The sequence below is a fragment of the Ammodytes marinus genome, assembly GCF_949987685.1.
Source record: "Ammodytes marinus genome assembly, chromosome: 3".
Lineage (NCBI taxonomy): Eukaryota > Metazoa > Chordata > Actinopteri > Uranoscopiformes > Ammodytidae > Ammodytes > Ammodytes marinus.
This window is the reverse complement of record NC_137232.1, coordinates 16,762,789-16,789,412: the sequence shown is the minus strand read 5'-3', so window position 1 is coordinate 16,789,412 and position 26,624 is coordinate 16,762,789. Positions and strand designations below refer to the sequence as shown.

At 39.5% G+C, this 26,624-nt stretch overlaps 3 protein-coding genes across 7 annotated transcripts in view; all 3 read left to right on the top strand.

Moving 5' to 3' along the window:
• The window catches only part of frya (furry homolog a), a 53,659-nt gene extending 51,916 nt beyond the window's left edge, over positions 1-1,743 (top strand). For all 5 annotated transcript variants that reach the window (XM_080054068.1, XM_080054067.1, XM_080054066.1 and 2 more), the window contains 2 exons: positions 54-259; positions 342-1,743. In XM_080054068.1, the coding sequence (XP_079910194.1) occupies positions 54-259; positions 342-600 (465 nt within the window). In that variant the 3' untranslated portion in view covers positions 601-1,743. The remainder of the gene's footprint in view (positions 1-53; positions 260-341) is intronic.
• Positions 1,744-2,699: 956 nt separating this feature from the next.
• brca2 (BRCA2 DNA repair associated) lies at positions 2,700-22,683 on the top strand. The gene is made up of 27 exons (XM_080024713.1): positions 2,700-2,799; positions 4,479-4,589; positions 4,835-5,074; positions 5,297-5,354; positions 5,543-5,595; positions 5,688-5,716; positions 5,842-5,953; positions 6,209-6,264; positions 6,678-6,768; positions 7,328-7,981; positions 8,103-12,521; positions 12,728-12,826; positions 12,922-12,991; positions 13,080-13,543; positions 13,639-13,829; positions 16,938-17,125; positions 17,260-17,430; positions 17,755-18,127; positions 18,214-18,369; positions 18,453-18,600; positions 18,679-18,791; positions 18,880-19,078; positions 19,188-19,354; positions 19,462-19,600; positions 19,677-19,924; positions 21,662-21,805; positions 22,306-22,683. The coding sequence occupies exons 2-27, from the start codon at positions 4,535-4,537 to the stop codon at positions 22,660-22,662; spliced, it is 8,994 nt and encodes a 2,997-aa protein (XP_079880839.1). The 5' UTR covers positions 2,700-2,799; positions 4,479-4,534; the 3' UTR covers positions 22,663-22,683.
• A 1,040-nt stretch (positions 22,684-23,723) lies between these two features.
• On the top strand, positions 23,724-26,232 carry n4bp2l2 (NEDD4 binding protein 2-like 2). Its single transcript, XM_080025319.1, has 6 exons — positions 23,724-23,796; positions 24,144-25,180; positions 25,306-25,424; positions 25,696-25,784; positions 25,869-25,945; positions 26,046-26,232. Exons 2-6 carry the CDS (start codon positions 24,144-24,146, stop codon positions 26,212-26,214), a joined length of 1,491 nt encoding a protein of 496 aa, XP_079881445.1. The 5' UTR covers positions 23,724-23,796; the 3' UTR covers positions 26,215-26,232.
• The last annotated feature ends 392 nt before the right edge of the window (positions 26,233-26,624 follow it).

Here is a 26,624-nt window from a genome sequence, read left to right as displayed (position 1 = left end):
ATGGCACCCGGGGACATCCCTGTTTAATTACATTCATCCCTCTCAACCTTTAGCTGACAAACATGTCCAGGGAGCTAAATGAATTGAAGAGTAACCTGAGGACAGCAGCAGCCTCAGTGATGGATGAGGAGATTGCTGTTGGAGAGAGCTCCTGCTCTGAGCCCACCTTCAGCTGCTCTGAGACCGCTGTGCAGGCCGTCCTGGAGTGTTTGAAAAACAACGAGTCTCCGACGGCGATCAAATACATTCGCGAGTGCAGGTAAGAAAGACAAATTTTCCTGTACATGAGGAGTAAATAATACCCCCAGTCAGATCAATAATATTTTCTTTTTCCATTGCAGATCAATGTGGCCCAACGACATCTTTGGCTGCCCCTCTGAGGACGAGGTCCAGACTCTACTTAACATCTACTTCAGACATCAAACTTTAGGTCAGACGGGAACATTTGCTCTGGTGGGCTCAAAACAGGACCTGACAGAAATCTCAGTCAAGTTAATGGAACTTAATGGAGAAATTCGGGACATGATTCGGCGAGCCCAAGGCTACCGAGCCATCACAGCTTTCCTCCCAGACTCCAGGGTTTCAGGCTCAACCCTTTGATGGCGGTCAGGCAACCTGTGACAGCCATCCCTACATACAGCCCCCTGGCCCCATGCAGAGCCTGTGGTCCTGTCTGGGGTTGCTGCTATCATCTCAGTGGTAAACAAGCACTCTGCTCTCCCCTGGGAATAACCAAACCCCCTTCGCTATTCTTGCTCATCAGAATGTCATAAAGTCATATCTCCAGATTTCCAGCAATACTGTTAAAAAGATGAGAGACTTTGCCATTGCAAAGAAACGTAGGCTTATATTGCACTAATAATAGTTATTGTCACAAAGCGACCACTTGCTACTGAGGACAATAACTCTCACATTTAACAAATGACATACCAAAGCTAAATGATTCTCTTTCAGTTTTGTTGTTTTAATTGTCAAGGGAAAATGTGCAATCCTGTACAGAAGTGGATAACACTTTCTGTACCCTGAAAGAATGTATTTGAATATCATAGAATTGGAAAACATGAACATTGTCAGTACAGAAAAAGGGAGGCTTTATTACTTGTTGAAAGTACTGGTTATTTGTGTGTGTGTGTGTGTGGGTGATCGAGTGTGTTATATAAATTTAACAACCATCCCAGATGGAATTATGAATAATGATTTATATAAATTCATCCCATTTAACTACTTTGACATGCTGCAAAACTACTGTAATGTCTCCCAAACCTAAACGTACATGTTGCTGTGTGGGTTCTCTGTTAAAAAACATCTTACTGTACTTTAACTGTGCAGCTTTTAGCATTTAGATACATTATTAATATTATTTGCAAGACGAAAACATGCTTTTATCAGACTAGATTTATAGAAAACAAATATTTTGTTTCATCTGCTAAACCTGCCAAGCTTGCAAATTCTATGTCCTATAAAGTGTAGTAGTGATGTTTATGAACAAATACAGAAACTATTTTAACGGAATAATTGTACATATTGCAATGGGGGCTATGCTCATAAGATTGTATTTTTATGAACTTAACCATTTGAGTTGCATGTTGTAGAGTGAAAGCGAAAGCTACATATTTGTATAGCTTCCATAAGAACTGTTGGTGTAGCCTCTCACCTTGTAAATACTACTGCCTTTGCAATGTACTATATTTTGGTGTTCTGTACACTCATGTAACAAGAAAAAATAAAACTTACATTTGTTAACTGTGGTTTTCGTTTGTCATTTGTGTTATAGATCAATTAATATTGTCGCTTCAATAAAATATGGGTAGCCTTCTATATTTTAAAAGTTCTGAGACTAACCAAAAGCTCTAGCCTACCTGCCAGGTGCAGAGATGAGAACACAAGGCAGGCAGGAAGACTATGAATCCTCATAAGGAGGAGGATATATGCATCCAACATTGTCTGTGTCTGAAATGCTAAAAAACTGATTATTTTTTAATTGTGACTGATTATAACAGAATAATTTGCATCACTAATCAAGTAAGCATGTCATGAAATAAATTAATGTATTTATTTATTTATATACGGAGCTGCAATACGTTTTAAAGGGCAAAAATAACACATTGGAGTCGTTTTCCTCCTGCCAGAAATGAATCTCAAGCCCTATCTTGATACTGAAATGTTGTATCTGCCTTAAAATTAGTTGATAACATTCATGAGTATCTGTCAATATAACATTCATGTGGGCTATATGGGGTGGAACAAATTCAGTCTATTTTAACAGCTGTAATACGGGCTAATATAACATTTAAGTCGTTTTCCTACTGCCAGAAAATGATCACAAGCCCTATCTTGATACTGAAATGTTTTATCTGCCTTAAAATGAGTTGATAACATTCATGAGTATCACATTAAATAGATTATATCCCATCCAGTGTCTTTTACTCGATGAAATACCTTTACATGGGCAAATATAACCTGTTTGAGTCGTTTTTGCTCCTGCCAGAAATTGATCTGAAGCCGAATCTTGTAGTTAAAATTATATTTCTGCTTCAAACTGACATTATAACATTCATTCAGAACAAATCCAGTCTCTTTTAACAGCCGCACCACACCGGGACTCTTATTTTGAAGTCGATCTGAGTTCCGGTGTGCTGGGCGCGCGAGGTTTGTTATGTAGCACGGGCATTCTAATAGCTTGAGTCGGAGTAGTATTACTTTTCTATCATTTTACTTCGTGGTTTTGTGTTTTTTTTTCTCAACATTTAGTTTAGAGTTTGATTTTGACATGAACGGCAACACTCGGACTCCGCTATGGTAAGTAAAAGTATCCTCGAAGCGTTCATCAGTCAAAATAAGTTAACCTGAATGTATTTATCTTGTTAACATTGGCAACTAGCTCTGTACCATTTAACGATAGGCTACTGTGAATCTAACGTCAGCTAACGTATCTTCATCTTCTCGATAACTTGTCCTTAGCAGTATCACTATAATAATACGTAACGTAACCTAAGGTAGACTAGTGGACGAGCAGTTAGCTACATAACGTGTGATATCACCAGAAGTGTGTAAAACCACTCAGCTTCAAGCTAACTAACTTTTGAAGAGTTTCTGCCTCTTTATTTACTCTCCTTCAGTTCTATCTCTTACATTGTCATGGGTTGCTGTGAAATCATTAGAAACTTAAGAGTAGAAGTAGAAAGCTGTTACTGTATCCTGATAAAATGTATGCGAATATCATTGCAAATGTACGGTGGCGCTGAGCATTCACCAAATAAAAAAAAGTTTCACTGCAGGATCTCGTAATTACGAGATAAGTATCTCGTAATTACGAGATAAGTATCTCGTAATTACGAGATAAGGATCTCGTAATTACGAGATAAAGATCTCGTAATTACGAGATAAGGATCTCGTAATTACGAGATAAGGATCTCGTAATTACGAGATAAGGATCGCCCTCTCATTCATCAATAACGATGTCTGTGTGTGTGTATTTGTGTGCAGACGAGGTGAACCTAGCCATAGGAAAACGTAGGCAATAGCCTTGGTTTCCGGACTACAATGGGCCCCATAATCAATAAACTTATTTTAAATATTTGTTTAGGCTACTGTTCATTCATTAATCAGCGATCGCATCGGGTAGGCTACTGAGGGACACACTTTCGGCTTTACGCCCGTGATCAGCTGCTGAGGTCCGACTGGGCTTTTCTCCTGAATAGTCCCAGTGACTGCATATCTGCACAAAGTTGACATGGCTATCATTGTCATGCACTCCTTGTAGAAAGTTCTTATGTGTTTGTATGAGTCATGGATTACACCGAGTTTAACGACTGCATTTAATCAAAGCATTCAATAAAACTGCGTTCCGATACAGTAACAAACAGGAGGTAAAAGTGAACTAGCCCACCGGGCATTCTGATTGGATGAGGCAACACAGTACGGTGGCTCCGGTGGCTCATAATGAACAAACTGCATATACAAAGTGAAAGTGTGTCCCTCATTTCCCAATGCGATCGCTGATTAATGAATGAACAGTAAACAAATATTTAAAATAATTGTATTGATTATGGGGCCCATTGTAGTCCGGAAACCAAGGCTATTGCCTACGTTTTCCTATGGCTAGGTTCACCTCGTCTGCACACAAACACACACACACACACACACACACACACACACACACACACACACACACACACACACACACACACACACACACACACACACACACACACACATCGTTATTGATGAATGAGAGGGTGATCCTTATCTCGTAATTACGAGATCCTTATCTCGTAATTACGAGATCTTTATCTCGTAATTACGAGATCTTTATCTCGTAATTACGAGATACTTATCTCGTAATTACGAGATCCTTATCTCGTAATTACGAGATATTATCTCGTAATTACGAGATCCTGCTCTGAAACTTTTTTTTATTTGGTGAATGCTCAGCGCCACCGTACAAATGGAAACTAGTCGTGTTTAAAAACTCTCAGGTTTTTTCTCAGGTGTGTCACATAGCAAACTTTAGCAAGTACAAGAGTCATCTGGGATGGATGTACCCTCCAAAAACATGTACGACACATTCAAAGACGATATCTGGAGAGGTAAGACACCAGTAACAATAAACATTTTAACTTTATAAGCTACACAAACAGTGTTTGCACTAAAGTTGTAATGCATTGCATTGTAGAGTGCTTAATAATATGTTCTCTAATAAATCCCACTGCAAAGCCACAAAGGAGAAGTTTTGTGAAATTAAAGGAAAAAACATAATGTTTTTTATGTTGGCTGTAGTGTAGTAACTATACTTACACTGATCTATAAACCATTTTTTATTGTCCCTATTAAGAGCTCGGACCACTGGATCCCGACTGGTTTTTCGCACTGACAGCTCAAACGTGTGCAAATGAGGGAAATGTCTCTGATCAAGATGAGCTGTGTGCTAACCAAGAGGGAAATTTCAAAACACCTTTTGACAAAATTGGAGTAGACAGTCAGCTGTTTTCAACCCCAAAAGTTTTTAGACGCAGCCGTGTTGTGTCACCTGAAACTGAGGATGAGGATGAGCAGTATTTCACAGCTGAACAAGGTAATGTTGGAATGAAGTCTGACTGTTTACTTTAAACTTTTCTACCACGTTAATAAACTCATGCTAAACAGGAATATGCATGTCTGCATTGGACGTTTTTTAAATTTAAAATGTAAATGTTCTAATTAATTGTTTTTAAGTAACCTATTTAGGGCTGCATGTATAGGCTTTCTTGAGGTTGCACCTGAAATAATGTTTGTCTTTGTTGCGTACTAAAAAAAGAAACATTGCCATGGACGCCATCACAAAGTCCATGTTTATTTCGGATGCCAAAAGAGAGGTGAGTGCAATAACTATTTGCTGTCTCTGTTGTTTGAAAGAGTAATCATGATTTTTTTAAATGTCCCAAAATTCATCTCTGCAGAGTTAATTTCAATGTCAACAGCATTTATATTAAATGGTTTATTGTTTTTACAGCGGTAGGTTTCATAGGTTAGCAGTTTTTTATGTCTGTCCTTTTCTTTTTAGGGTCCGAGGTTTGAACTTTGGAGGTATCCAGTCTCAGAATGAGGAGAGTTTTGGTGAGTCAAATGTACCTGTATCTCAAATGTTTGAATTACAAGATTGGATCACCACTTTTTAATTTGTTTGGTTGCTTTTGTAATCTTTGCAGATCTGCTTAAAACTCCACAAAAATCCTCAGTAAGTGTACTAAATCTACCAGGGATCTTATTTTTCTTTCAGCAAATACCAGTTTTTGAATTTTGAGTAATGGATAAAAGGCAAGTTTCCTCTCTTTATATTGTTTTATTTTCTGAATGATACAGGTCAACTATGCAAAGCAGATATCTGAAAGTCTAGGTGCACAGATTCATGGTGATATATCATGGACCAGTTCTCTGAATACCCCGCCAGGAGTACCAGACACCCTGATTTTAAGTAAGTAATGACACGCAACACAAATTGTTGTTTTGAATATCGGTATTAGGGGTGTGCACGTGTACAGGTGTAACCGGTTGGTAAATCATATCCGTTTAAGAAAAATCAACGAAACTTAGAATGAACCTAACTTAGTAAAAATTGCAGTGTAACCGTTTAGACATTTTTGTAAACGTTCACACCCCTAATCTGTATATGTGATTTATTCATTTAATTCAGAACAGATTTATTTTATGTGTTTTCTTAATTTCATAGCTAAAGCTGATGAGAGTCCCTGTCCTGTGAGTGTTTCTGAGGACAGCAATGTTGTTGTGAGTAATCTGTCAAGCCCAAATATTCAACTGACATATCTCTCTGTTTGAAGAATATTACTGAATGTTGACTCACATTCTGCTCATGTCAACGATTTCATGTCTATGCAATGTAAATTAAAACATTTTTATTGAATATTCAATTGTATAGAAAAGAAGTATCCCAGCGCGCGCACGCACACACGCGCACGCACACACACACACACACACACACACACACACACACACACACACACACACACACACACACACACACACACACACACACACATAAATACATACATACATACATACATACATAATCCTAGTATGCATTGAAAAGGGCATAGAAACTCTTCTTATTTTCTGCCATGAGAAGTTCCTAGCATAGGACAGAGCAAACATGCCGTCAGTTTTTTCTGTCCCTTTCTCAGTTTGTACGGAAGCTTTTCCCTCATCTTTCAAACGCATCCAGTGTTGGAGTGGTGTCACCCAAAAACAATGGCATCCCCACCTGTCATCAAGGTACTTTTTTTCTTAAATTTTTCCCTTTTAAAATATGCTAATGTCCAAGATGGTGCAGACACTCTGAATACAAATTGCATAACTATACTTTGCAAATGTTCCCTTTTTTGTGTTGCACATGCAGTTGGGCAAGAGGGCTGCAACTAACGATTATTTTGATAATCGATTAATTTGTCGATTATTTTATCATAATCGATTAGTTTTTTGGTCAGTAAAATGTCAGAAAATGGTGATTTTTTTTTTTTTATCAATTTTCCAAAGCCCATGTTGACGTCCTCAAATGTATTGTTATGTCCAAAACACAAAGATATTTCAGTTTACTGTCAAAATAGGATTAAAGAAACCAGAAAATATTCACATTTGAGAAGCTGAAATCAGAGAATTTGGAAAAAATGTATTAAAAAAATACTCAAACGATTAATCGATTATCAAAATTGTTGTCGATTATTTTAATAATTGATTCTTCAATTAATCGTTGCAGCTCTAGGCAAGATAGATACTTGATTCATCCCTGAAGGGAAACTGTATAATGCTAAATTATAATGGTCTGAATCACCAGGTGTTTGTTCCCCTGAGGCCTTTCAGGATCCGGAGTCCCATGATGCCCCCCAGAGTCCTCTGAATCAGATTGAAGATGTTTGGAAACAAAAGCTACCAGATGCTATAGAAGATGGAGAAATTCACAGCACCGTAGCAAGTATTCCTGAGGGAGCTGAACATGTTCTATCTATATTTTTCACCAACAGTAGTTCAGCATTGAGAAAAGTGAAAATGGACAAATTCAAAAGAAAGCAAATCATTCCAACAAAAGAACATGGCTGCATCTCTATGGACATCTCAACAGCAAACAACGCTGCATCCAGTGAACAGAAATCAGCTGATCAGGAACCTGGCAGACTTCCCTTATCCCCACCTGTGAAAACTATAAACACTCAGTGGTCTCCATTGAGTTTAAATGAAATTCCCCCTTGCACTGTGGATTCTACTCTCTGCAACAAAAGTTATACTACACAAGTGGAAAACGATTTAACAAAACAGCTGCAGAGTGACTCTGTTTCTGACCAGCTAGTCGGGCCAACTGTGATTACAGACTCTGGATTTATTAAGAAAAACAGAACATTTGTTTACACTATTGAGCCTTCAAAACTTCAACTTCAAGGAAAAGAAACACCATCCCAGAAGATGGACTCATCTCCACGGACTCCAGGCTCTGGTAACACATTTCTCATATATGTAAAGTGTAAAATGCATTATACATTCTGTATTACCATGGTAAAAGACCCTATTCTATGATCACTGAATTTACCCTTTTTTATCATGATGCTTCATTTCAGGACAAGAAGTGTACGAAAAGCAGTTGGGTAAAGCCTCAAATGAAGCAGGTTATTGCTTTATCGGGAAGAATGAAGTGCAAAAAACTGAAAATATTGCTGAAGAAAATCTACCTCTCTCAGTTCTAGCAAAAGTCCAAGATGTTGACATGTCGCAGCTTTGCAGAGATTTTGCACAGGACTTCAGTCAAATGTCAGAACCCGGTAAAAAGGATACTCCTTGGAATGGCTTTTCTCCATTAGCTTGTCTCTCAGCAATGAAACAAACTAAGCAGAAAGCAAGGCAAGCACACTTTAACGATGACTGTAATGACATCAATACCAGAAGACATGTTTCAACTATTCATCAAAATAACTCTATCAATAAGGGCATTGCAAGTGACAGTGGATTTAATTCTGCTGTTGCAGATATCACTCAAATGACATTTGTTCTTCCCAGCTCGGAGAACAATGACCAAAGTCAAGAGGGGACTAGCTTAAGAACGGATATATACAGGACTACTCCTTTTCCATGTACAAAAAAAGAAAATGGAAAAGCACATTTAGATGATAATTTAAAAGGAGTTGAAATTGATTCTATGCTGTCCAATACAATCAAGGAAAGCCATACACTAGACCCTGTCCCAAAGGAAAATCTGCACATTGAGAGGAATTCGACACAACTACCCAGTAGTGCACAAGGAACTGTCGATACAATGAATTGCATTCCACTTAATGGTCAAGTTTATGGCTATCTGCCAGAGAAAACAACAGTTTCTATTCCTTCCATCCATTCATCTGGATTCAAAACCGCTTCAAATAAGGGAATACAAATCTCTTCGGCAAACTTGCAGAAAGCCAAGCTTCTCCTTGAAGAGACTGAGGGGGACAAAATGTTAAGTTATCAGCCCACGAACTGTGCCCATGAGACAAAAGATGCCATTCCCATGAGCCGCGAATCGGTGAAAAATAAAACCTCTAACTCAAACCAGCCACCTTCTGCAAGTAATAAAATCAGTTGTCAGTTAACACCTTCACAAAAAGCTGACGTAACTGAGCTATGCACCCTTTTGGAAGACGCAGATAGCCAGTTCGAATTTACACAGTTCAAAACTGCAAAGATAAAACTACATTGTCAAGATAATGCCTTCTCTCTCCAAAAAGTTGACCCTGATTTTCTTACGGGTATAGATTTTGATGACAGTTTTAGTTCAGATGCTGAACAACATCTGGCGGTTACTGTGATGCAAGACAAAATTGCCTTGGTTTCAGATGCTAAAACAAATGTTGATACACCCAACGTCACAAGTAAATCCACAGGTTTGTCATTGTCCAGTGCAACAAAAAAGGAAAATTCCTTTACTGAGGAGATGCCTTCCTCTTCAAATCACATCCCTGAATGCAGTAGCAGTATTATATCGGCAACAGCCAAACATTTTGATAAAGCTGGCCACACCAAAACAAGCAAGCTAGAGAACAAAAATCCTTTGATTCTAGGTGTTGGTTTTAAGACCGCAGGAGGAAATGTTTTGAGAGTTTCAAAAAGTTGTCTGAGTAAAGCTAAAGCTTTGTTTGCAGATATAGAAGAGACTGTTATGACGGATAAAAAATCCCCAGAAAAGCAAATCAGTGAAACTGATTCTAAAAAACTTCATAAGCTCAGTGTGGAGAATCACTCTGGTAACGTTTTGCATCATAAAGATGGTAAAGATACCAAGTGCAGGATTAGGGGCTGTGATTCCAACATGAACAAACAGGTTTGTTCAGACAGACAGGTCACATGCACTACAGATGAAGAAGCTGCAATTTCGTTTAAAAATGGCAAAATAGACACAAGCACTTGTCAAAGTGGGTTCCAGATGGCTAGTGGGAAAGGAATTTCTATTTCAGCAAAAGCTTTGCAAGATTCAGATGTTTTCTTCAAAGACTGTGCAGACATGGATGTTAACGCTGGCATGTCAGTAAATAATAAAAAGACCATAGAACCTTTGCATGGAAATATCAGTCTTAAGAAAAATCAGAAATTGAAAAATGTGGTGAAAGAAAACTATTATGAAGAAACTGGAGCAGCTGTCTGTCATACACAGGAACAAAGTAATTTGGAGGTTCACGATGTTGGTTCGGAGAATACAGCGGCTTTAAGGAACGCTGGTTCTTTCCATGGAAGCCCTTCTTCGACTGCAAAGCCGCCATCATCTCTATTGTGCACAACATCGAATACTATTGGCTCCTCTGCAATCAATGCATTAAGCAATGGTGGTGGATTCTGCACAGCTAGTGGAAAGAAAGTATCAGTGTCAGCTGACGCAATGAAAAAAGCCCAAAGTCTTTTGACTGAAATGTGTACACTTGAAGACACAAAGAAACAGCTGAATCAAAAAGGAGATGCTTTAAAAACTGGTCATCTTACCAATCAAATTCAGGCTACACAACCTAAAAATGGAGGATTTCAGACAGCCAGTGGAAAAGGACTTGCCATTTCATCTGCTGCTCTCAAAAAAGCAAAGTCGTTGTTCATTGAATGTGATGGAGTTGAGGAGGAAATAAGTGTAAACCCAACACATTCCAAAATGCCAATTCCTGGTCAACCACCCAGGAATCATGGAATTCTTGCAGCCGGTGTTAAGCCTGTGGCGATATCATCAGAGGCCCTCCAGAAGGTCAAAGTTCTCCTCAATGACATTAGTTTCAGTGCAGAGATTCCAGCTGTTTCAGGCTCAAGGAACAGTGACAAGAATCAAGACAATACTAAAAATACAGAGAAAATACATTGTGGTTTCTCGACTGCAGGGGGAGCAAAATCGCATGTGTCACAGAAAAATATGTTGAAAGCAAAGCAGCTTTTCAAAGAACTTGATGTTGGTTCTGTTTCAGGAAAATATATGCAAGAAGCAGATGCTTTCTTCAAGAACTTTGATAATATGGATGCTATCGATAAAATATCAGTCAAACATGAGAAAAGTATAGCACCTCTGAGTGGAAGTGATGGCGAGAAGAAAAACCTTTCAAAAGGTCAAGAATTTAAAAGGATGAGCAGCAATCCTGAAGACCCTGGAAGTGAACGCACTGAGTTTGAGAACGTAAATGTGGGACCAATAGTAAAACATGAGAAGATGCTGCATTGTGATGATGATGATGAGATTCACAAACTGGATTCTCCCAATGCAGATGTTTTACATGGTAACTCATCTTTGATGGCAAAGCCTCTTTCTTCTGCGTTGTGTGCAAAGTCAAAGAACATTTGTTCTACTGCAATAGGTGCATTTAGCAACAGTGGTGGATTCTGTACCGCCAGTGGACAAAAGGTTTCCGTGTCAGTTGAAGCAATGACGATAGCAAAGTCTCTCTTGAATGAAAGTGCTACATCTGAGGACACAATCAAACAACTGGATCAAAAACGAGACACATTGCCAAGACAGAATGGTGGATTTCAGACCGCCAGTGGCAAAGGAGTTGCTATTTCATCTGCAGCCCTAAAGAAAGCAAAATCTATTTTAAGCGAATGTGACGTGGTTGAGAATGAAATTGGTGTAAAGCAAACACCTTCCAAGATGCCAGTTTCTGGTCAACCACCTAGGAATCACGGATTCCTTGCTGCCAGTGGTAAACCAGTGGCGATTTCCTCTGAGGGCTTACAGATGGCTAAAGCTCTCCTAAATGACATCAGTTTCAGTGCAGAGATCCCAGCTTTTTCAGACTCGAGGAACAGTGACAAGAAACTAAATAATGTTGAAAATACAGTGAAAATACATTGTGGTTTCTCGACTGCAGGGGGAGCAAAAGTTCATGTGTCACAGAAAAATCTTTTGAAAGCAAAGACCCTTTTGAAAGAATTTGCTGATGGGGAGTGCCATGATTCAAACTCTGTGTTGGATGTGAAAAAAGACAATTTCAATCTCACCACAGCCAGTGCCAAGGAAATCAATGCCAAGGGAAGTACCCCTCAGGCAGTTCAATCTTTAACGTCTTTACAAGACACTGACCATAAAAGTGAAACTCTTCAAACAACAAGTCTACGTGATTTGAATTGTGTCAACGACAAGGCACCTACTGCATTGAAATGTAAAGAAGACACAATTAACCAATCAGGGGAGGATGACGTCCATGACAGCCCTGTAGAAGAAATGTTAAGTGGATTGGACTATGAAATAAAGCAGACAAGCAACATGGATGAACCTGTGGTCAATGGGATGGGGGAGTCTTCAGTTTTAAACTTTAACTTGCTTAATCTCAGAGGCTGCACAGAAACCCAGCAGAAGTTTCTCGCCCAGGAAGCTCTGGACTGCACCAAAGCGTTGCTAGAAGATGAAAGTCTAGCTGGCCAAAGTCTCCCAATGACTTTAGAAGATTTGCCACTGCAAGAATACCCAAAACCCAGCAACAGTTCTGTAGCTGAACAGAAAGGAACAGTGAAAAGACTGGTAGAGGACAAAGATATGACTGGTAAGTGTGTGTTATTACTCAGAAATTCTAGGTAATATGTTATGTTTGTTTTATGCCACACAGATTGTCGCAATGTTTTTATTTGCAGTTGTATTATTCTCATATTGCAACACAGAACTTGTACCTGAAGGTTTTAATCTTATCTGTTACTTACAATCATGATTATTAACTATCAACGGCTGCCTGACTGTTTTAAAATATTGTAGGTCAGCCTCCACTTAAGAGACGATTACTTGAAGAGTTTGACAGGACTGTTGATGGTCCAAGAGGTTCAACACTGCATCCTGAAAAAATTTGCCCAACTGGTAAATCACTAGAACTGTAACAAGTTATCTTAAGAATACATAATTTTTCTTTATTAAGTAAATAACTCTGGATTTTCATGTATTTCTTTATAAAGGTGCAATGAAAGACAGGAGAGTTTTCAAGTACAGCACATCTCTTCATCCAAACATCACAAGGCCCCTCTGGTAAGCTGCCTGCGAATTGATGTTCATATGTTTGAGTGACTGACACAGGTAATTTGCACTTCTTGATAAATTTGTTGTTGTCCTACAGTAAAGGAAAAAACTACATGGAAACCAGATTTCACATGACAAATGCAGCACAACAGTCAACCCCAGATTACAGCAGTTCTGCAAATTCCAAGATGCCAGCTTTTGTTCCCCCATTCTTCAAGAGTGCAAAACCAACAGAGAGTCGCAACAATACTGTGCTCAAGGACAGCATAAGAGCACCTACTTTTGCTCCTCCATTCAAAAAACAAAGAACTGTTGTTCAAGAGAACCCCTCTGAACCACAGGAAGATCTGTTTGTAACAACCTTAAACAGCAACACCTTTATGCCGCCATCTAAAAAAACACCAAGCAATACAGATGTAGCTGGTAATGAAAGCACAGAAGATGTTCAGTGGGTGGCCTTGGCTAACGCTACAACTGATCAAAACCTTCAGGTCGGCTGTGGATCGAAGGACTCTGCTGCAGATGCGTCACATGAGGAGGAGACGTTGTCTGGAAGCCAAGGTGATGTCACCTTTTTGGATGAATTCAGTAATACAAACTTTACAGTCTGAGTCTTAACAACATGGGTAAAGTAATGATGTGTTTATGGTCTTCAGACATGTTTCAGAATCTTCATAACATAGATCTGGCACGCGATATGCAGGATATGCGGATTAGGAAAAAGAAGCGCCAGACTATTCGACCCTTGCCTGGCAGTTTGTTCCTTACTAAAACCTCAGGAGTGTCAAGGATACCATTACAAGATGCCGTAAATGGCAAGGCTCCTGCAAGATACAGCCAAAAACAGGCAAGGCCGGACTATTGTCTCTCTCTTTTTATATATATATATATTAGAGGTGGGCATAGATTAATTTTTTTAATTTAGATTAATCTAGATTAATTTTGGAATTAATCTAGATTAATCTAGATTAAAATGTCTCATTTGAATTCATTCATAATATGTGTGTGCTCCTAAATAATGACTCAAAGTAAGTCTTTGAGAACGTGTTTCTCAAGCCAGGTGGCTTTCATTTCGTCATCAGAACGAGTGTCTAATTATTGCGAACAAATAATATTCTAACAATTTAATCAGATATAAGGCTAAAAAACACAACATTGCACTGTTTTTTGTGCTTAAAAAAAACGAAAAAACTAATTTGTTGGGTAGGCTATAGGCTATAACAGAAAATAAAGCCATTACTTTTGTGCTTCAAGTGAAACATTAAATATAATTTTTACATAAATAATAAAGTCCTTATAAACTTTTCAAGAAGCTGGACTAGAGTGAATATTGGACAGGCTTTATAGGTCCATGGCTTTTACCTGTGGGACAGCGCTTCACCTAACAGCTGGCTGCAACACCAACCTACAGTCTATTGTGCGACGGAGAGCTAGTTATCATTAGCATCAGCGTTAGCCGACATCACGGCAACAGCTGAATAATGTAACACATTACACAAGTTACACTACATGAAAACAACGGGCTGTAGACGCTAGAGTTATAATTTCGTGTAGGAAACATTGTTGAGACTGGAATTTCGTACCACAGCGGCCGTTCCATAATACAGCACTCCCTTTAGCAATGGCTGAATATAAGACCTCCCTCTGCTGTGTATCTGCGGGAGCGAGTGGCATTAATAACTTAAAAACAGTAAACGTTTAACATGATTACGGGCGTTTAGATGCTTTAATCATATGCCGAATTTATAAACAGACCATATTATTAACAATAAATTAAGTTATGTACATGTCAGAGTTACGTACATGGATACATTCATAACTAAACATTGAATAGACAGATTTGTGAAGGGGGTTTGGCGCTGAGTGTTACATTAGCGATCCTGCAGCCAGGTGGTGTGTGTCGTGGGCAAGTGATGGAGAGAGAGAGCGGCGGGTGTGTGAGAGAAGCTTCGCTCCTGCAATAAAGGCTCCTCAAGTGTCAACAACGGCCCCCGGCTATTATTACCCGACCAGAGAACACACGGAAGGGGGTTCACCCTGACAGCGAACAGCCATCGGCCCTGGAGGGAACCATCTCCCCTGAGCCGAACAGGAGGTGGAATAAGAGATTAACGGCGATATTTTTTTTATCGCCGATAAGAGTTTTGCGTTAACGCAGCACGTTAACGCCGATAACGGCCCACCACTAATATATATATACACACACATATATATATACAGTATCTCACAAAAGTGAGTACACCCCTAACATTTCTTCAAATATTTCATTATATCTTTCCATGCGACAACACTGAATAAATGACACTTTGATACAATGTCAAGTAGTCAGTGTACAGCTTGTATAACAGTGTAAATTTACTGTCCCCTCAAAATAACTCGACACACAGCCATTAATGTCTAAACTGCTGGCAACAAAAGTGAGTACACCCCTAAGAAAAAATTTCCAAATTGGGCCCAAAGTGTCAATATTTTGTTTTGCCATCATTATTATCTAGCACTGCCTTAACCCTCTTGGGCATGGAGTTCACTAGAGCTTCACAGGTTGCAACTGGAACCCTCTTCTACCCATTCATGACGACATCAAGGAGCTGGCGGATATTAGAGTCCTTGCGCTCCTCCATCTCCCGTTTTAGGATGCCCCAAAGATGCTCAATAGGGTTTAAGACTGGAGACATGCTTGGCCAGTCCATAACCTTTACCCTCAACTTCTTTAGCAAGCCAGTGGTCGTTCGGAGGGGTGTTTGGGGTCGTTATCATGTTGCAGTACTGCCCTGCGGCCCAGTTTATGAAGGGAGGGGATCATGCTCTGCTTCAGTATGTCACAGTACATGTTAGAATTCAATGAAATGTAGATCCCCAGTGCTGGCAGCACTCATGCAGCCCCAGACCATGACATTCCAACCACCATGCTTGACTCTAGGCAAGACACACTTGTCTTTGTACTCCTCACCTGGTTGCCGCTCCACACTCTTAACACCATCTGAACCAAATAAATGTATTTTGGTCTCATCAGACCACAGGACATGGATTACTGCAACCATGTCCTGTGGTCTGATGAGACCAAAATACATTTTTGTTTGTCTGTTTGTCTTCAGCAAACTTTTTGTGGGGTTTCTTGTGCATCATCTTTAGAATAGGCTTCCTTCTGGTATGACAGCCATGCAGACCAGTATGATGCAGAGTGCGGCGTATGGTCTGAGCACTGACAGGTTGACCCCCCACCCCTTCAAGCCCTGCGGCAATGCTGGCAGCACTCATACGTCTATTTTCCAAAGCCAACCTCTGTGTACGACGCTGACCATGTGCACTCAACCTTCGTAAACTGGGCCGCAGGGTGGTATTGCAACATGATAACGACCCCAAACACACCTCCAAGACGACCAGTGGCTTGCTAAAAAAAGCTGAGGGTAAAGGTTATGGCCTGGCCAAGCATGTCTCCAGACCTAAACCCTATTGAGCATCTTTGGGGCATCGTCAAACGGAAGGTGGAGGAGCGCATGGTCTTTAATATCCACCAGCTCTGTGATGCTGTCATGAATGGGTGGAACAAGGTTCCAGTTGCAACCTGTGAAGCTCTAGTGAACTCCATGCCCAAGAGGGTTAAGGCAGTGCTGGAAAATAATGGTGGCCACACAACATATTTACACTTTGGGCCCAATTTGTAAATTTTTTCTAAGGGGTGTACTCACTTTTGTTGCCAGCAGTTTAGACATTTATGGCTGTGTGTCGAGTTATTTTGAGGGGACAGTAAATTTACACTGTTATACATGGAAAGATATAAAGAAAAATGTGAAGAAATGTGAGGGGTGTACTCACTTTTGTGAGATACTGTATATACACACACATATACAGTATATATATATATATACACACATATATATATACATACATATATAGCAGTGGATTACTGTCCTGTAAACAGCTTCTAACATGTTTGTTTTTTTTGTTTTTTAAGCTTTATGGCCATGGAGTTCATCAGCACGTGTGTGAGATCACCAGTGAGACAGCAGAATCTTTTCGCTTCAATTTACATCAGTTCATAAAACAGGAGGCCTTTATAGATGGCAGTGGTGTTCAGCTTGCTGACGGAGGATGGCTACTTCCTAGCAATGATGGGACAGCAGGAAAAGAAGAGTTTTATAGGTTTTTATTCTATTTTACTCACTTTGAAATGTTAAACATATTAGAATGTTTGAGAAAAGAGGTGTATCGTGATATGTGCAAATGCAGAGTGAAGGCTGATTTGACTGAATAACATTGTTCTACACCGTCCACAGAGCATTATGCGATACACCAGGTGTGGATCCTAAACTGATCAGAGAGGAGTGGGCGTACAATCACTACCGATGGATTGTGTGGAAGCAGGCCTCCATGGAAAGATCATTTCCAGAAACAATGGGTAGCCTCTGTCTAAACCCAGAGCAGGTTCTCCTACAACTAAAGTACAGGTATGTAGGATTCTAGTTTATTTTTGTTCAATATGACATTGAACTATAATAACATGTCATGCCATTTTCTGTAAGATGTAAAGACTAATGTACATACATCTTAAAGTGTTATTCAAGAGAAATAAACAAATGATTCTCCCCCCTGCAAATTATTTCACGGATAGCAACATTTTATTTGATTAATTACTCTTTTTTTTGTTTATTACATTTATTGGATATATTCAAGATGATCAAAGTTGTTTGATGATGTTGTATTTATTGATTAATTTCTATTTAAATTATAAATGTTTTTTTAAAGTGTGTATTTTATTTCATGTGTATTAGATATGACGTTGAGGTGGACCACAGCCGTAGGCCGGCTCTGAGAAAGATCATGGAAAAGGACGACACAGCAGCCAAAACCCTTGTCCTCTGTGTTTGTGGGATTGTCTCCAGGGGTCTCTCCCCAAATAGACAGAGTTTCGGTGACAACAAGAAGCCCCAAGGTCCTGATACCAAGGTTGAAACCACATCTGCAGTTGTTTGGTTGACAGATGGCTGGTACGCCATTAAAGCACAGATGGATGAACCGTTGACTGCAATGCTACACAAAGGTCGACTTGCTGTCGGTGGGAAGTTGATCATCCATGGGGCTCAACTGGTGGGGTCACAAGATGCTTGCTCCCCTTTGGAGGCACCTGAATCGCTCATGTTAAAGGTGCTTTAAAAAGGAGGCCACAAGCGATTGTATTTATCCAAATAGAAATCAAAGAATAAGTTGGTTTATTAATTGTTTTTGTTTAGATTAACGCCAATTGCAGCAGACCTACACGATGGGATGTGAAGTTGGGATTCTACAAGGATCCTCGGCCATTCCTGCTTCCTGTCTCCTGTTTGTACAGCAATGGAGGATCAGTGGGATGTGTAGATATTATCATACTAAGAAGCTACCCCATACAGGTGTGACTTGGATCGATTACACTTTTACTCCTGGAAGTTTATGTGATGACCCCTTTTGACTGTTTGCATGTCATATTTTCCAGTGGATGGAGAGGAAACCTGATGGAGGGGTTATGTTCCGTTCTATTCGTGCAGAAGAGAAGGAGGCGAGACGATACAACAGCCAGAAACAAAAAGCTGTGGAGATCCTATTTGCCAAAATTCAAGCTGAATTTGAAAAGGAAGAGAAAGGTAGAAATCATGTTTTCAGCATCTTCAGTACAGCTTGAAATGGAATATGTTTATTTTTTTACAAACTGTCATCATCAGGTAATGGCAAACTTCAACGTAGAAGACGGACTATCTGTCATCAGGATATGGCTAATCTTCAAGATGGAGAGGAGCTCTATGAAGCAGTAGGGGATGACCCAGCGTATCTTGAGGTAATGCAAATGTGGCATTACATATTGTTGACCTAATTCTCTCTATGAATAGACTTTTAATTATACCTATTTTGCTTACATGTCCAAGGCTCATTTGAGCAAACAGCAGTTGGAGACTCTACGCACCTACAGATGTTCTCTGATGGGGAAGAAACAGGCTGAACTGCAGGAGCGGTACCGAACGGCTTTAGAAAGTGCCGAGGAGAGCGAAGGTAGCTGTCCCAAGCGGGAAGTTACACCTGTGTGGAGGCTCTGCTTGGCTGACTCCATGGACCAACCCGGAAATGGTGTGCATTATTTTGATTAATTTGAGATGTTCTGTGATTACTTTAATATATGTACTATTGTGTATTAAAAGATGAATTTTAAATCATGTAATTTTTCTTTCTGTTGTAGTTTTTCAGTTGAACCTTTGGAGACCTTCCTCGGATCTTCAGTCTTTGGTGAAGGAAGGCTGTCGATACAAAGTCTATAACCTCTCCACGTCGGAAGGAAAGAAACTTGGTGGGAGCACAACCGTTCAGCTGACTGGGACTAAGAAAACACAGTTTCAGGACTTACAGGTACTGTTGAAAGTATAATGAGCACCCTGTGCATATCACATTGTATATTATAAATTTAGAAATATAATGGAGCATTTCTATTATTTGTGGTGTTTTTCATGATTCAGGCTTCTCAGGAATGGTTATCAAAACGATTTCAACCGAGGTTCTCCACGGATTTTATGGAGCTGCAAAACCCAGAATTCCAACCACTGTGTGGAGAGGTTGATCTCACAGGATATGTCATCAGCATCATAGATGGACAGGGTAGGTGATCATTCTTTAACTCTTTTTCCCATACCTATATTGTTTACTAAAATATTTTTTATGTGTTTGAACACAGGTTCTTCTCCTGCATTTTATCTGGCTGATGAGAAACTGAACTTTGTTAAAGTTCGCTGTTTTAGCCCCTTGGCTCAATCTGGTTTGGAAGAAGTGGTTAAACCACGTGTACTGTTGGCTCTGAGCAACTTGCAGCTGAGAGGTCAGACCACTTCTGTCGTGTACGCTGGAGATCTGACCGTCTTCTCAACAAACCCCAAAGAAGTTCATCTACGGGAATCACTCAGCCAACTCAGGAACCTGGTCCAGGTACAGTGCTATCATCCAAAAAACTTGTATAGCGGCTTTCATGCTTCAGAACATATTCACTTTTCATTCATTTTAGATATCACTTTTCATTCATTTTAGATACCTCTTTTGTCAAACTCTAGATGCTCTCTCAGACAAAGTGCTTATTGTTTTATCAAAGTCAAAATCAAAGTTGCTTTAGCTCCATTATGGTACACTTGCAGATCATAATGGATGAAATTAGAAATGCTGGACATGGTCATTTTTGTCATGCTCACTGGGTTAAGCTTTAATACATCTCGAGCTGATGGAAATGCATTTATAGAATATAAATAGCAAAGTTGTCAATGCAGTTTCTGAAATTGACCAGTTGAAGTATTGGACCTTAAAAAACACTCAATTTCACACATGAAAAGAAATAAACCTAGCCGGATCACGATTAGGTGTGAGGGCTGATGTATGTAATGGACTAATGATCAGGGGCCGTATTCACAAAGCATTTTATCTTAGCGCTAAGAGTACTCCTAAGGAGCACTAAAAGTTCTTAGTAAGGAGTAATTTCTTAAAACCTATTCACAAAGCTGATAAGATCAACTTTTACTAAGGAATGGGAGGAACTCCTAAGCTAAGACTAGAGGGCGGTGTTGACCCTGTTGCTATGGATGATGTCATGTTCATACCTTCTATGCCCACAGTGATTGGCTGAGAGGGAATGAGAGCTAAGAGTGAGTTTATGATAGAACCACTGTGGGAGATATCCATATCGTGTCGCTGTATTAAAGTGAAGAGTTTTTATATACAATTAATGACAAGTGACACTGATTTAACATGAAACCAAGATACTGCAGGGTTTCCCACACATTCGTTCACAATTAACCTACAATAGCGCCACATAGGTATATTCATTTAAAATTTTACAATGATTTGAATCGGAAAAAATATCCTCATTGAACAGCTGCACGCCATGCACTCTCACTGTATTTCCCTCAACGGCGGACTATGCAGCAATAGTCAGACAGCGATAAACCAGGAAATTCACAATTTAGAAACAACAACTGGCAAAATCGTAAAGTGCATGCGGAAGGAAAAAGGCGAGACACGCAACTATACAGTAGCGGACCTGTGGAATGGAGGAGATGGAAGCGCCACATATGGGCCTACTCTAGTAACAAATTAAACCCAAACGTGAAACCAACAGTAACTTTCAGTGCATCGTAAACCCAAAGCAACTGCAGGAAAAGGAACTTAATAATTAATAAATATTTTTTTATATAAATATAATAAATATAAATGTGTCTATACTTTCTAAATATAGCTTTACTAAGATCATTAAACCCTTACAGCTATTAAGGTACCTTTTGTAAAGCTCACTAGCATTAAATCTCTCCAAAATGCCATCAAATGAGTGTCTGTGATTTACTCTTAGTGACTTAGGAGTCCTCTCGAGGACTCCTAGCTTTTCATAGATTTAGGAGCTAGTTTTAGCGCTAAAATGCTTTGTGAATTACACTTATCTTAAAAAGTTAGGAGTCCTAAAATTAGGAGTGAGACGCCCCTTATTTTTGAGAGTTACTCCTAAATCAGCACGTTAGGACCTACTCTTAGCCTTAAAATGTTTTGTGAATACGGCCCCAGATCCTGACTTTATTGTTTAAAAGGGTTTTACTGTTAAATCACGTAGACTTTTCTGATCTTTCTTTTCTCCTTAATGTTAAATGTAAAAATGACATGAATATCATTTTCATCGTGTGTTTTCAGGGTCAGGAGAACTTCTTTCTTACTGCTGAAGAGAAGCTTTCACCTTTAACTAGGTTTGATAGCCTGAGCTCCGACTCCTCTCCTGCTCTGCAAACACGAACCCCAGCTTCTACAACAGACAGGAGACGAGGCACAATGACAAGTGTGAGTTCATATACTTCAAGGCCAACGCTAGCTTTAGCCAATCAAAGATTAAGGGTCCGTTTTTGTACAGCCAGTGGAAAAGAAGCACAGGAAATGCCAGTACCTTATTTATTTATTTTTTACTTCTGATTGGTTGTGGCTGTCTCGTAAGTCTCCCGCTGCTCACCCCCTCTTCTAGTCATATTCAGGCACAAACACACATAGTTTTGAAGCAGAGCTGTTTGCTGCACAGAGCAGTTTTGCAAGATGAAGGGAGACCTAATGACAGGCCAAATCAAAAATGAATACATGACTTTTCTACGTAACTTTAGTGACACCTGGCCACAGATTTGAACTGGTGACCTTTTAGGCTATCGGCTACATAAACCTCACTGGCCATTTCTATGAACCCACCTTACTGTAATACGTCTCTGATGTACTTGCTGTGAGATCTGGGGCTCATAATAACTCATAACCACTTCATATTGGTTAAAAACTAAAACGGTGGCCTTTTTACACAGGTGACATCTCAGCCTCCACTCAGGAGCCTTGGATCCTTCACACCCGTCAGCAGGAACCCTCCTGCTACAAACTGTTCAACAGAGAAAGACCCGGTCACCCTGAAGAGGAGAAGAGCTCTGGACTATCTGTCTCGTGTCCCGTCACCACCACCTCTCTCCAACCTGAGCTCAGTGGCTTCTCCATGTGTAAATAAGACTTTCAATCCCCCTCGAAGGTCCACGACACCTAGCACTTTAAAAACCGTACCTACTCCGACTACCAAACCTGTCAATGCACCGGTGGAGGACCAATGGGTGAATGACGAGGAACTGGCTATGATTGATACTCAGGCAATGCTTATTGGTGATTTAATGTAAATACATAAGACTGTATAATAGAAAAGCATGCTACAACGTCAATAAAAAATGTACAAATGTAAAGACTAAAGGCTGTGTATTGCACATTGTGGTTGTTTTTGTTGTCTCACTGGAATCATTAAAGTAAAACAGTAGAATTTTTTCATCGCTTCTTTTATTATCTAAATTCTACTTTTTTTGTCTGCAAAATTAATTAAGTTTAAACACAAATAAAAAATTGTGTTCTGGAAGTTAGGCTGCATGATCCCCACTTTGTGCTGTGCTTGAGATTTCTTTTTTAAACTGAGCTGATCAGAGAGACTTCTATTAAAACTTCACACCTACACACACCATACATTTACTGCTTAGGATAATGCAATATGAAATTAAATCTGGCTCATGTAAGTTATATTTAAAACTAATTAAAATACTTACACTCCTTTGTTATTTAAATAGTAAGCTTATAAATGTGATCAGCTTTTTTGTTCTACACAAATGAGCTTTTAGAGGAAGGTAGATTGATAATTACTTTATAAGGCTAATGGACATTATTTATATAAGGTAGATGGCAGCAAAATTACACCGTATTTAATATACTAAAGCATTACCAGACACTATCAAAATGTTTTCACAATATTAAGTCTAGTCTGTCAAAATATATGGAATATTTTGCAAACTAGCCCTGCGTTACAACTCACATACTTTTTCTTTTTACTACACTACATACTAAAGTACAGGAGAGAAAAGAAAATCAGATAAGGAAGATTTATTTTCATTTTGTCGAGAAATGTCATGAATAAAGGCGAATACTCGAAAATGCTATTGGAGTTAGTGGGGCATCTAGGTATTTTCAGCATGTTACAATTGACGTGCATGTATTGGCACATCCTAAATCTGGCATACTAAATAGTAGGGAAGAATGGGTGTTGGAATGCAGGATAGGTTTTATATTTGGAAAACATTTTTGTTCGTGCCTGGTAATGATTTAGTCCAGTTGGTGGCGCTGACACTCTCCCGGCCATGATAGCCCGGCTGTTAATGAGGGGAAGAAGAAGAATGACGTCACTTCCGTAAACACATGGCGACTGCAATGTGGAAATTGTGTGCCGGTTGTTTTTTAATGTTTCCATCTTTTATGTATCCTGAAAGTATACGGTGAGCATGAATGAATATCGACATTGACTCTACATCGTTGTGTGAAGATAGTTAATAAATTAACGTAAAGCTGTGTAGCTCGTGTGGTGACAGAGCCGTATGGTTTAGCTTCGGGTTTTACTTCAGTTTATGCCCATACCATGGTTTATGCACAATATGAACTAAAAACAAACTTTTTTAAATTGTTTGGATTTTAATTTAATTAAGTATAGTCACACACACTGGCATATCTACATACTGAAATGATAGCCATGAATTTGCAGCAACTAAAACTTTATAAAAATAACTACACAGATTGAATAATGTGTGTTTCCTCAATGTATGTGTGTGTTATTTAATTCATACAGATGTCTCACACTAAATCCCCCCGTATGACCTCTGAGGACGTAGCAAACCCTTGTGCGGCTGAACGACCAAAAAATGGCAGAGATGATAAAGACTCCAGCAGTCCAGACAGAAGTGTGAGGGAGCGTGTGTTGAAGAAGGTAGGACTCACCAGCTCCACTTTCATTGGTCCAGCATTTCCTCCACAAACGACCCCAGTCAAGAGTGACATTGAAGACACACTGAGTGAGTTTTACAAAGAGCTTGAGAAGATCGACACACCCGATGGTGCTAAGGAGGATAACTCAGGGAGACGAGATGAAAGATTTGTTCAACCACAAAAAATATCTCCCCAAACCTTGACCAGCAGATCTGTAGAAACAGACGGCTACCAGAGAAGCAGTGTGCAGCGACAGCCCCCCAGGCCACACTGGCATCAAAATGAGCCATACTACCCCAGAAGACCACGGCCAGGCACGGACCTGAGCTCTGGTAGACCTTCACCTCCTATTCAAAATCAGTGGCATTATCCTCAGACGCCCAACATACCGCTAGACCCCAGATCTCACAGACCCCCACCGCCCCCATTCCATCGCCCGCCACCCCCATCTGTATACCAAAATCCGCCACCACTTGTTGATCAAAACTGGAGGGGATCCGGCACGTCAAACCAGTATCAAGGGGAGTCGCATTTTCCAACATGTTCTCGTTTCCCACCTCCGAATGTACGCGCTCACCCTTCCCAGGGCTTTTACAAAAATTCTCCACAACACTTTGACAGGGACGAACGGCTTCGTACCTTTGACACACACTCAGATAATGTCAATGCTGCTGGATGGTCTAGAGAAGGAAAAGAAGAAAAGCCTCAGTATGTTGAGGATCGGGATTGGCGCCAGAAATATGATGAAGATTGTGACTGGCGCCAGAAATCTGTTTCAGAAAGTGAAGTGTGGGCGCGTCATCATTGCCAATCCCCCACCAAAACTAATGCAAACCATTCCTCTCTGGTGCTGGTCTTGATGAGGGGACTTCCAGGATCTGGGAAATCAACACTAGCCAGGTACTTCTATGTGTAATCTTGAGTCTTGAATTAGTCCATTGTCAGTTTAAAGAAGCCTAAAACTCAAATTCAAAGATTGTGAATGTATATGTTTATTTCATTGTACATTTGTGTCATTTTTATAGGGAGCTGCTCTCCACTGGTCCTAGTGGGCTAATACTGAGCACAGATGACTACTTTGTTCAAAGAAATGGCTATGACCCAGGCCTTCTTGGGGCCGCACATGACTGGAACCATAGCAGAGGTATAATTGTCTCCTTAAACACTCACTAAATGGTTTTTCTAAAAGCTATTTTCACGTCATGCACACGTTTTTATTGCTTCATCATATTGGCATTGTTATGTAATTTCTGTCAATCGGGACTTTTCTTTCCTGTTTTGTCCTTGCTTTACATGCTATTTTGAAACATATTAAGGGTAGTTAGTAACAGTGGTCTTAAAGTTTAAAAAATATGGTTTTATGATTTTCTTGACAGATCTTATTTCAATCACTTTTGTGTTTAATCCTCCTTCAGCTAGAGATGCCATGCATGATAGCCGATCGCCCATTATCATTGATAATACAAACCTCCAAGCCTGGGAAATGAAGCCATATGTTAAAATGGTGGGTATAAGATTTGACACATAATTGAGTGTTTAGTTGTGGTCTTCTTGGTTCCTAATTCAAATGTCCAATTATTTTCAACAGGCCTTGGAGAGAGGATACAAAGTAGACTTTTGTGAACCTGACACCAGCTGGAAGTTCGATCCTTATGAGCTGGAGAAGTATGATTTCTTCATTATCATATTATATATACATGCCAGTGTAAACTTTGAAAAAACATACATAAACTTATATTACCAAACTGCTCTGTTTTCCTTTCAGGAGGAACAAACACAGAGTTTCTCACGAGAAGATTGCACAGATGATGGTTCGTTTTTCGGTTCCCATATCTGTAGACATTGTGATGACTTCACAAGAGCCGCGACACTTGGACCACAGGCGTCGACCAGATCAGCCACAGATGATGAGGAAAGACCAAGATTTCCGTTAGTTTTATCGGCCAAATCATTTGCCATGAAGAACAACAATTTAGTATTGGTGTAAATATTGTTCGCAGTTGTTTCTGCATTATGTTTTATACATTATTTTGTATACTGTAAATTTGATATAATGAGAGAAGAAATTTATTTTCTGAAGTTTTCATTATTATATTGTGATTTGCATTATTTTTACATTCTTTGTTAAATTAATAATTCAGGCGTTTTTCAAACCTTACCTTTTGCAGTTTGTGTGTTTTGTACACTATGCCACAACATGGGAATCCAAAATGGCTCATGTTAGTTTCCCTTCTTTATCGATAACCCGCTGACTGTTAAAACTATTTTCTTATTCCCTGAAATCAGCAGAACCGCAACATTTTTCCATTCTGATAAACAGTTTGTTTCGTAATAACGTTACCTC